The sequence below is a fragment of the Nothobranchius furzeri genome, chromosome 4 (genome assembly GCF_043380555.1).
Source record: "Nothobranchius furzeri strain GRZ-AD chromosome 4, NfurGRZ-RIMD1, whole genome shotgun sequence".
Classification (NCBI taxonomy): Eukaryota; Metazoa; Chordata; class Actinopteri; order Cyprinodontiformes; family Nothobranchiidae; genus Nothobranchius; species Nothobranchius furzeri.
In genome coordinates this window covers 55,803,228-55,814,996 of record NC_091744.1, presented here as the reverse complement: position 1 = coordinate 55,814,996, position 11,769 = coordinate 55,803,228, and the positions used below count along the sequence as shown (strand labels likewise).

At 47.6% G+C, this 11,769-nt stretch overlaps 1 protein-coding gene across 1 annotated transcript; it reads right to left on the bottom strand.

Annotated features, from left to right (window-relative positions):
* Positions 1-229: 229 nt before the first annotated feature.
* LOC129153532 (uncharacterized) lies at positions 230-1,442 on the bottom strand. Its single transcript, XM_054732839.2, has 4 exons — positions 1,356-1,442; positions 965-1,275; positions 658-870; positions 230-575 (listed from the first exon to the last, which is right to left on the bottom strand). Exons 1-4 carry the CDS (start codon positions 1,391-1,393, stop codon positions 511-513), a joined length of 627 nt encoding a protein of 208 aa, XP_054588814.1. The 5' UTR covers positions 1,394-1,442; the 3' UTR covers positions 230-510.
* Positions 1,443-11,769: the final 10,327 nt, after the last annotated feature.

Sequence of the window (11,769 nt, the reverse complement as noted above, 5' to 3'; positions counted from 1 at the left end):
GAAAAGTGAGGAATAATCATTTACAAGTTATTTGTACAACAGGCCCATTTTAAATCCCAACAGTTTCTTAGCAGACAATAGAAATGTGTTCTTTACTAACTTTACTTGGTTTAAAAATCTTACTAAAATAGTGCCGTATTGCAAAACCCGATCATACTTGTTATGTAAACATTAGCTTTGTAGATATTTTTACAGATGTATATTTGTGTGCAACAAATCCAAACTTAAATAATTTGTCATTCTTTATTGAAAAACAACAAAATACAGTTATACAGAAGTGTGGGAAAATGATAATGTGAAAGTATTGCTCTTTAAATGTAATCCTATTTAAAAAGAAAAACTCTAAAAATGTCCTGTACAGCATCATGACAGAAGAATGGTGGTCTGTCTGTCAGAATGTGCTGAACAGATTTGCTCTTTGAAGAGGAGTGTCATGTTTGGAGGAAGGTACTTAACCCAAGACATGCAGAATACAACACTGACCAAAAACTGATGGAAAAAAAGATTTATTTATAAGGAGGAACTTAAGGTGCACAGATAAGTCTGTGGTTGGAACTGCAACAACAGCTCAGCGTCTGGAGGAGGGAGAACACAGGTGAGCTTAGGTTCTGGTTTCAAAATCCATTGTAGGCAGGCAGAGGTGTTCAGCAGACTTACTGTGGTGGGTGTATGTGTTGGCTGGAGGAGGGAGAGGTAGAGAGCCGGGGGAAGCGCAGGAGAGGGAGCAGAGGTGGAGAGAAGCGGGGCGTCCTGGTGGATGGGGCACTGGGTGAGATGAGAGGTGGGTTATGGAGGGTGGTGATAAGGTCCGTGTGTTGAATATCCAAATCCTGGAGTAGAGGTCAGTATCCAATGAGGTCGACAGGAATCCTGAAGAATGGTAAATCCAATATAAGAGCAAAAACACTACGAAATAACATTAATCCTAGGAACACTAGAGGTAACACGAGTGGCTGGTTACTACCAAAACTGAGGCAATCTTCTGGCGTCAAATTGTGTCCTCCATCCACCTTAAATAGGAAAGCACCCCGCTGATTGCTGATCAGGAACGGCTGGGGTGGAGTCACCAGAACCATGAAGAACGTGTCTCCAGAGACAACCCGGGTCCTGGTACCGATCAGGAAGCGGACCTTATCACCCAGAGCTGCCAGGTCACGCTCAAAGCCTTCATGTTCACGCTGCAGAGCCTGAACGCTGGCCAGGTCGTGGTCGTAGTTGTCTGTGTTCAGGGCCTGGTTCTTCTCCTCGATCCACTCTTTGGTCTCATCAGCGTCTCTGAGAAGACATCAGAACTCCGTCTGAGTGTGGGTCCAAACTCTACTGACCCGTAAGCGGCGCATAAGTGTGCGGGGTACCTGTGGAAGCGCTGCACCTCATGGGCGCTGCCCAGCATGTTGCTCCGGTCTTCAGCCAGCTGTTGCAGCGAGCGTCAGCGGTTGTTCAGCTCCTGGAGAGAAACCAAACCCAGTGAGATGAAGGTGGACGCCAGCGGGCCGGACGCCGGACGAGGAAACCTGGAGACGGATCGCTCAGACAGGAAGGGAAGAGCTTCCTCTTACCTTGATGGAATTAAAGTTAGCCGTCGTCTGAACGCCCAACCGTACGGTCTGAGGTCAAAGGTCACAGGAAACACACATCAGTCAGCAGTCATACAGATGCATAAAGATAACTGTAGCCATGGCAACCAGCTGACATGTCCCCACTTTCACCAGCACCTGGTGCCTGCCGGGTCACCTGAATTCCTGTGTGATGTCAGCACGGTCGGCCGTGACTGCGGCCATCAGAGGTGACCTCTGATCAGCTGAATGAACTCACCTTCCAGGGTGACGCCGTGTTACCCCGGGTTTCCACGGGAGCCGTCAGCAGCACGTTACTGCAGCAGCACGTCTTGCTTCCGTAAGCTGCTGCTTGGCCCTTCCCACGAGACGCAAAGCAGCAGGGGAGCAGCTGTCACCGACCGAGCACGAAGTCACACGAGTGACTTCGTCAGTAAACACAACAACAAGCAGGAGAAAATTACAACATGGTTTGTGTTTTATGTTCTGTCCGTATTATAATCGCCAATACGGACCTGAAAAACAAAGGAGACCGCTAGCTAGGTGATAACTTCTCACGGGGCCGCAGTTAGTAACCTTTTTTAAAAGTAAAGCAACCGAAAGGCAGTACGTTCTTTATTCTGAAAATCTCGGTAGCTTCTCTCAATTTCCGCGTCCGATTTCCTGTCTTTCCTTCCCCAAAAATGTCGAACTTGACCCGTTTCAGAGGCGTTGCGCGTAGAAAATAGAACCGGCGCGTAAAGGCCGCGACATGCTGCTCCTGAGACGTGGCCGACTCGCGCTGCTGACGGCTCCAGTGGAAAAGGTTCTGTTGACCACAGCGGTTCCTATCAGCAGCTATGACGTGCTGCTGCAGTAACGTGCTGCTGACGACTCCTGTGGAAAGCCGGGGTTAGAGTCGGCTTCATCCTGTAAACAAACAAATGAGTGGTAACAAAAAACACCACGTCTGGTTCTGGTGGAGGCGGAGGACAACACGCACCTTTCCAGGAGCAGAACCCAGATGTTCTTGTTGCTACAAACAGAGACGAGCAGAGTTAACAAACCAGGAAGTGAGAGGGACCAGCTGCTGCAGACAGGTGACACTCACCTGAGCCTGAACAATAGGAGCCTCCTCAGCCATCAGACCTTCTGACTCCAGTTCAGATGCCACCTTGTTGATGTCCCTCAGGCGGGACTCGTTGGCCTTCAGGTCCTGCAGGACAAAAGCACCTGCTGATTATCACCTGAGCTGATCTGACAGCTGCTGCTGGAAGACGGAGAGGAGGAAAAGTCCGACCTTCTGGAAGTCGTCAAACTTCTTCTGCAAGACCTCGACCTGCTCCAGGTCCGACCCGTCTCTCCATCCTCATTCAGCTAAAGACACGAGTTCAAGTAAAACAACCTAAAGTCACACAAACACAAAGCAGGTGTGGAGATGTTCGCTCTGAGCTGGAGGTCGTTCCTCGGCTGTGAAGGGCACACGAACCTTGTTGGTGCTGTTGAGCAGCGTGAGGATGTCGCCCTTCTTCATGGTGACCTCTCGAGGACTCTTCTCCTGGTAGTCGTACAGAGCCAGAACCAGCTCCTTCCCGGTCTCATCGTCAGTTGGAGCCACTTGTTGCTGTCGGGTTAACAGGTCTGGTGTTAGAACGTGGTGGATAAGAATGTTCTGACGGGCCGAGGGTTCTGAACCAGCGAAGTGACCTGGACCCAAACAAAGTGAGCCAGAACCTGCAGACACCTCAGAAACATGTCAGGACCAGACCTGCTCTACCTTCCTCCACTATGGTCTCTCCTTTCTGGGTGACAGCCTTGATGCGAGGTTCATGACCTGTGATCTCAGCCTGCAGAGCCTCGTGCTTCTTCAGCAGGTTCTGGACACCAATCAGGTCCTTCCCTGAGGACACATGTTAGAGTTCAGCATTATGCAGTAGACAGACCAGTTTAACCCAGGGGTTTCTTTCTTCTACAATCTGCTCTTTAACTGTATTATTTCCTGCTATTTCAGCTGTTAACTTTATTTTTTCTGTAAGTGTTTTTCTCCCCAGAAGAAGCTACAATGGTGTTCTGCTGAGCTGTGGTGGCCTCATGGAGGGGGCCATCGGCTATCACACTGCTGTTAAGCACTTAATCATTCTCCCTCTCCTGATAATAACATTTTACTTTCTTTGATGTAGGATGTACTACTACTAGTTTACCCGTTTAATTATAGATTCACTAGGATAAATACAATAAAATTTATCTCGCCAAACAGAATATTTACTAAGAAATCACAATGTAACGTGTGTGTGTGTGTGTGTGTGTGTGTGTGTGTGTGTGTGTGTGTGTAAAAGCCATGTGTAGTGTTTATTTATAAAGCATATGTTGTTGGATTTTATCCAGAATCGAGACTTTGAAAATATATAGTTTAATTACAGTTTGATTTATTTGACATCTGTATAATGTTTATTATTTTGTTTTTTCCCCCTAAATACCTAACGTTTTAGTTAACATGAATATCAGTCATTCATCCCAATACATGAAGTTACACATTTTAAATTTTAATAGGGGAAGATTGCAGGAGGGAGCAGTAAAATACAGGGGGTCCCCTGCAAAAACTAACTTTACGAGTCTGATGAAACTTGCTGGTATTCCCGCTGCTTCTTCGGTAAACAGCGCCAACAAAAACAAAGAAACTTGGGATCTTGTCGGCGTGGCGGTGGGATTTAAGGGAAACGCTGTATGCCCTATAGACTTCTCAACGAGCTGCAGTATTTCTCCGGTCAGATCTGTCTCCGAGTTCCACGAGCGGTCAGCCCGCAGCAGCGAGGTGCCGCATCGGTCAGCCTGCCCGGCCTGACAGCTGGAGATTACCGGATGAAAGAATGGAGCACAGAAGTGTCCCCCCAAGCGGCGCGCCCCGTCATATTTCAACCCATTTTTATCTTAAATGCACTGGGTTTTACCCTATTACCCATCTAAATATGCCCTATTAATTATTTTACCGTATTTTACATTTAAATTTCATGGTTAAACAGTACATGCTACATGTTAAACTGATTAGCTAGCTACTTCGGTAAACTCAGCTAGTTTAAAGGTGGCAGTGACATAAAATACGAATATAGATTTTAACTTACCGAAAAAAATGAAGTGGAGACTCCCTCGACGCTCTATTAGTGCAATTAATACCACTGCAAGTCATTTTGTCCAACAATTGCACCAATAATATCCAAAACAGAATTCACAAGCACAGAGGCTCAAAATCCCGAAACAGTTTCCAGGAGGGGCCGAGGCTGTGGCCTTTCCACGGAGCTAGCTCTGTGGTCACGTGGGTCTGAGGCGGCGGTCACGTGTGTCGGTTGCTCATTAATTATACAGAATTTTAGGCTTTCAATACACTTAAACAGAAGAGTGAGAAAAAATTCACCCCCCTCAGAGTTGTCATGAGTATAAACTAGATAATTTAGACAAAAAACATGTTTTGGTACCAGGCTGTAAACATGTTTATTTCTGCTGTGAAATCGGCATTTTTAACATGGGAGTCAATGAGGATTTGCTCGCTTCTGACACCAGCCCCCAGCGGATGAGGGTGGAACTGCAATTTTTCTTACTTCCGGGATGGGACCATTTTTAGAGCGGCATTGTGGGGGCTTGCTTGCTACAGAGGAAGCAGCAGAAAGCTGAGCTAACAGGCTGTTTTGCAGGTAAATACTCTTTTAGTGGAACTGCAGGACTTTTATGGTATAACTCGGAATCTACATGAGCTATTGTGGGAAGACTTTTAAACTACATTTACATACAGATACATGTATTTTTTATTCCATGTTACTTGGACGGACTAAACAAGTTCATAGTTCTGCCTGCTCCTTTTTCAGTGAAACGAATGGATTATATGATGTAACTCTCTAGTAAATCTATAGTAACCATAGTCTGGTGACTAGTGTCTAGTTTAGCTACATTTAGCTTAGCTGGAGTAATATAGTCTAACTCTGCCTCAACTGGTGACTTTTCTACTTCATTGTCAGCCAGACAAAATGTTGCTACAAACGCCCAAGGTACTGACCCCACAATTGAAAATCATAATGTCCACATTTATTTCCCACAATTTCAAACGTCACACTAAAATTAAACTTTTAGCTCTGATTTAATTATTTCCTTATTCATATCAGTTTTCCCTTTGTTGTAGGTAATCCTCGGGTGTCAGCAGGAGGAGGTGACTACCTGCATTACGGAGCACCCTGGTTCTGAGCCAGTTGCACCTTTGTGCTGCTCTTTGGGGAGGTGATGCTCAGCAGGTTAAACAACTGTAAAATTGATTTTGTTCGTAGTTTTTGTTTAGATCTCATACATCACCAGTTTTTCTTTCTTACAGACACATGCCTCCATGTGGAGACTTCCGGTTCCGGTTGAGTGAACGCTGGCGCGTCTCGCTGCCGCTGCTCGCTGGCAAACAAACTTTTTGTATTTTTTTTCTTCTTTTTCACCCTGGTCACATCCCTGTGTCGGTGAAAACTCATTTTCACCTACCTGCTCAGCTTGCGTTCTGGTTGCACATCACCACCTCCCTGCTCCACTCCATAATGTGGTCCAGCAGGATTTCTGTGTGCCTCTCACTGGCCTGGATCATCCTGTCGCTCATTCTTCTGTCCGTGGATGGCCTTCTCCAGTACTCGGCGGCGGAGCTCTTCAACCTCCGCTTTCACTACTCCGGATCTCCACCACCAGCTCTGTGCCTCTTCCCCGACATCACCTTCCAGCCTCGCCGTCGGTATATCCATCGGGGGTCCCGGTGGAACCTCCATCTCGACGGCTCCAAAGGAATACCCTCCTTCTGGTCCACGACTAGCCGGCGGCTACCCAGGAATACCTGCCGAGCTGCCGACTCCAGCGTGTTAGCCCGGCTGGCTAGTCGGGCTAATGCTCCTGTCGCCAGGGACTTCCGCACTGCTAATTTTGGTCTTCTCAACATTCGCTCCCTCTCTGGTAAAGGACATCTCCTCCAAGATACCATCAGTGACCTTAAGCTAGACTTTCTTTGTCTGAACGAAACATGGCAACAACCCAGCGATTTCTCACAACTCAATGACTGTACTCCTCCCGGATTTGTTTACCTCTCCAAACCCCGTGGGTCGGGCCGCGGCGGCGAGACTTGGAAGGTCCTTCCCGTAAGCCTTCCTCCTCTCACCACTCTGGAATGCCTCGCCTGTCAACTCTCCGGCCCGACCCCCACAATAATTGTCACTGTTTATCGTCCCCCCAAGTTCAGCCCTGAGTTTTTAAATGAACCCTCTGCTCTTTTATCCCATCTGTCCGCCCTTTCCCCAAATGTAATTTTACTTGGTGATTTTAATATTCATATGGACAATACGGCCCTCCCCCTCAGCAAAGACTTCTCCTCATCTTTGGACAGCCTCAGTTTTCATCAATATGCCAATTTTCCCACTCACATTAAAGGTCACACCCTGGATTTAATCTGCTGCTCCGGCCTGACCCCCTCCAACTGTACAGCTGACCCGCTCCCTTTCACGGACCACTTCCTCATCTCCTTTTCTGTTCCCCTCCGTCTCTCCATCATCAGGTCACCACGTATCATTTCTTTTCGTAATATTAAGGACATTGATCTAGCCTCCCTGTCCTCCAGTTTTGCCACCTTGACCCCTAATTTGTCCTCTACTCCCGATGATCTTGTCATTCAGTACAATAACGGTCTGGTTTCTATCCTTAATTCATTTGCTCCCATCAAATCCCGCTCTGTATATTTTACTCGGTCTGCTCCATGGTTCACCCCTGCCCTTCGCTCCTTGAAAGCTACCAACCGGAGGCTTGAAAGGCTCTACAAGAAAACCGGTCTCACCATCCATAAAGACTTATATTCTGCTCAGATTTCTCTCTACAAGGACTCCATCTCCCATGCCAAATCTCAGTATTACTCCGGTCTCATCTCGTCCAACTCCAGCAACACTAAAACATTATTTTCCATCATGAACAGCATTTTTCAGCCTCCCGACTCCTTACCCATCCATCTTTACTCTTCAGAAACCTGTAACTCTCTCCTTCAGTTTTTTAATGAGAAGGTCAATAGAATCCATCTCTCTTTACCTCATTCCTCCCCTCCCTCTCCTGATTTATTTGAACCCACCATTCCGTTCTCCTCCTTTGAACTTCCCCATCCCTCAGAAATATTAGATTACATCTTCGTCTTCGTCTTCCTCCGCTTATCCGGGTCCGGGTCGCGGGGGCAGCATCCCAACTAGGGAGCTCCAGGCCGTCCTCTCCCCGGCCTTGTCCACCAGCTCCTCCGGCAGGACCCCAAGGCGTTCCCGGACCAGATTGGAGATGTAACCTCTCCAACGTGTCCTGGGTCGACCCGGGGGCCTTCTGCCGGCAGGACATCCCCGAAACACCTCCCCGGGGAGGCGTCCAGGAGGCATCCTGACCAGATGCCCAAACCACCTCAACTGGCTCCTTTCGATCCGGAGGAGCAGCGGTTCTACTCCGAGTCCCTCCCGAATGTCCGAGCTCCTCACCCTATCTCTAAGGCTGAGCCCGGCCACCCTACGGAGGAAACTCATTTCGGCCGCTTGTATCCGCGATCTCGTTCTTTCGGTCATTACCCAAAGCTCATGACCATAGGTGAGGATTGGGACGTAGATCGACCGGTAAATCGAGAGCCTGGCTTTCTGGCTCAGCTCCCTCTTCCCCACGACAGATCGGCTCAGCGTCCGCATCACTGCAGATGCCGAACCAATCCGCCTGTCGATCTCCCGATCCCTCCTACCCTCACTCGTGAACAAGACCCCGAGATACTTAAACTCCTCCACTTGAGGTAGGACCTCTCCCCCGACCCGGAGGTGGCAAGCCACCCTTTTCCGGTCGAGAACCATGGTCTCAGATTTGGAGGTGCTGATCCTCATCCCAGCCGCTTCACATTCGGCCGCGAACCTACCCAGCAAGAGCTGAAGGTCAGAGCTGGATGAAGCTAGGAGGACCACATCATCCGCAAAAAGCAGAGACGAGATTCTCCTGCCACCAAACTCGACACACTCCACACCACGGCTGCGTCTAGAAATTCTGTCCATAAAGGTAATGAACAGAACCGGTGACAAAGGGCAGCCCTGGCGGAGTCCAACCCTCACTGGGAACAGGTCCGACTTACTACCGGCTATGCGGACCAAACTCACGCTCCTCTGGTAAAGGGACTGAATGGCCCTTAACAGAAAGCCACCCACCCCATACTCCTGGAGCGTCCCCCACAGGGTGGCCCTGGGGACACGGTCATAAGCCTTCTCCAAATCCACAAAGCACATGTGGATTGGTTGGGCAAACTCCCATGCCCCCTCCATCACCCTTGCAAGGGTATAGAGCTGGTCCACAGTTCCACGGCCAGGACGAAAACCACATTGCTCCACCAAATCCAAACCTTCCACCTGTCAACTGGACCCTATTCCAACTGTTTTAGTTAAATCGTGCCTTTCTTCTCTGCTCCCTTTTATAACAGCCATTATTCATTCCTCACTATCCTCTGGTACGGTCCCATCCCTATTCAAATCCGCTTCAGTCAGCCCTATTCTAAAAAAACCTGGTTTAGATCCCAATGATTTCAATAACCTCCGTCCCATTTCCCATCTTCCCTTCATTTCCAAAGTCCTTGAGAAAACTGTTGCATCTCAGCTCCATTCACATCTCACCCGCAATAACCTTTATGAACAGTTTCAGTCTGGCTTCCGTCCCCACCACAGCACAGAAACAGCTCTCATCAAGATCACTAACGACCTACTCATTGCTGCTGATTCTGGTTTAATCTCTATTCTTATTCTCCTCGATCTGAGTGCAGCCTTTGACACCATTTCTCATCCCATCCTCCTTAATAGACTCTCTTCCTTAGGCATCACTCACACCCCCCTCCGCTGGTTTCAATCTTACCTTACTGGCCGCACTCAGTTCATCCAGTTAAAATCCTTTACCTCAGAACCCTCCCCAGTCAAGTCAGGTGTGCCCCAGGGCTCTGTCCTGGGGCCCCTCCTCTTCATAGTATATCTCCTCCCTATCGGCAAAATCTTCCGCAAATTCAATATCCAGTTTCACTGCTTTGCAGATGACACCCAGCTCTACATTTCCAGTAAGCCCAACTCAACTCTCCCACCATCCTCCCTTACACTGCCTCTCTGAAATCAAATCATGGTTCACCTCTAATTTCCTCAAACTCAACGGCAATAAAACTGAACTTCTTCTTGTTGGCACTAACTCCACCCTCTCAACATCTGACAGCTTTTCTTTAACTATTGACAGCGCCACAGTCTCCCCCTCACCTCACGTCAAGAGTCTGGGTGTCATTCTCGACAGCTCACTTTCTTTTCAAGCTCACATTAATAACTTAATTCGGTCAGCATACTTCCATCTACGTTCCATAAACCGTCTCCGTCCCTCACTGACCCCTCACACTGCCGCCATTCTCGTCCACAGCCTAGTCACCTCCCGTATCGACTATTGCAATTCACTTCTTTATGGTCTTCCCAACAAACTCCTTCATAAACTGCAACTGGTCCAGAATTCAGCAGCCCGTATTATCACCAGAACCCCTTCCTTTCACCACATCACGCCGGTTCTCCAGCAGCTTCACTGGCTCCCAGTTAAATTCAGGTCCATCTTCAAAATTCTCCTCCATACCTTCAAAGCAATCCACAACCTCTCTCCTCCATATATCTCAGACCTTATAAGCATTCACACCCCGTCCCGTTCACTCAGATCTTCTTCTTCCATCCATCTTGCGGTTCCTTCTGCCCGTCTCACTACCATGGGGAGCAGAGCTTTCAGCCGCTCTGCTCCTCGACTCTGGAACTCACTTCCCCCAGACATCAGGAACGTCGACAGTTTTACCCTTTTCCAATCAAAACTCAAAACACACATGTTTAAATCTGCCTACAACCTCTGATTTTATTGAAATGTTTCTCTCTGTTTTTTCTTCTTTGGGTTTTATTGTTGTTTTATTGTATTTTATTACGTGTTTTGTGTAAAGTGACCTTGGGTGTCCTGAAAGGCGCTTTTAAATAAAATGTATTATAGTATTATTATTATTATTGTTATCCATGTGGTCAGGTGGTGTTGGTGTGATCTGGGAGGGTGCACTCATGTCGTCATCTCCTTGTGCCGTCTCCAGGATCCTGATGGGAGTTCTCTGTGCCTATAAAGCAGGGGTATTTACTTCTGGGCCTGGAGGGCCGGTATCCAGCACGTTTTAGTTTTAACTCTGTTTCAACACACCTGATTTCAGTCCGCAGATAATTAACAGGCTTCTGCAGAGCTGCTGCACAGGTAATTCAACCACTGATTCAAGTGTGTTGGAGCAGGGAAACAACTAAAACGTGCTGGATACCAGCCATCCAGGACTAGAATTGAATACCCCTGCTATAAAGCCTTCCTCCCTCCTCCGGACTTTAAACATTAGTATTTTATTATGGTTTACCTGATTTAGTAAATAAATCTCAATTTATAAATTTCCTGTTTTGGTGCCTGTCCATAAAATCCTGCATTAGACACTGAAAGCTGAATGGATGCCGTTCATTCACTTTGACATTCAATGTATTTTTAAAGATACACTTGAAATTAATATCAGCTGTTTAACAGAGTGGTGCAAAGTAATTGCTGATGTCATGATTTTTGCAACAACCTGACCTTCATGCAGAGAAACTCAGGAGACAATTGAGCAAAAAACAGTTTATTAAAATGTTTGACAGATGACTGAAGAGGTAACAGCTGGAGATCAGGAACCAGAAGCTTCTGCGAGGAAGAGCAGAGGTTAGTAAGAGGCAACAGGTCAGGTTTTTCTTAGACTGTGCAGGTAGCTTAGAGACTGAGGCCCTGTCCACACGTAGCCGGGGATCTGCCAAAACGTAGATATTTTCCTACGTTTTGGCCTGTCATCCACACGAAAACTGAGTTTTTTCACACGAAAACGGATCTTTTTAAAAACTCCGGCCAAAGTGAAGATCTGCGTTTTCTCCGTTTTGGGTGTCTGCGTGTGGACAGACAAAACCGGAGTTTTAAGGTCCGCAACGTCACTTTCCGCGACAAAAAAATGCTGACATCACGTGTGTGACCTGTGTTTACACTAGCCGGCATCATGGAAGCCTTCAGAGCTGCGCTCTGTCACTACCTGATCCATCAATTGTCCAAGCGCTTTCTGCTTGTTTGTTTTTGCAAGCGGAATTACTGCTTCTTGCGGAAGACCACAGACGAAGGACGAGGTTAAGAA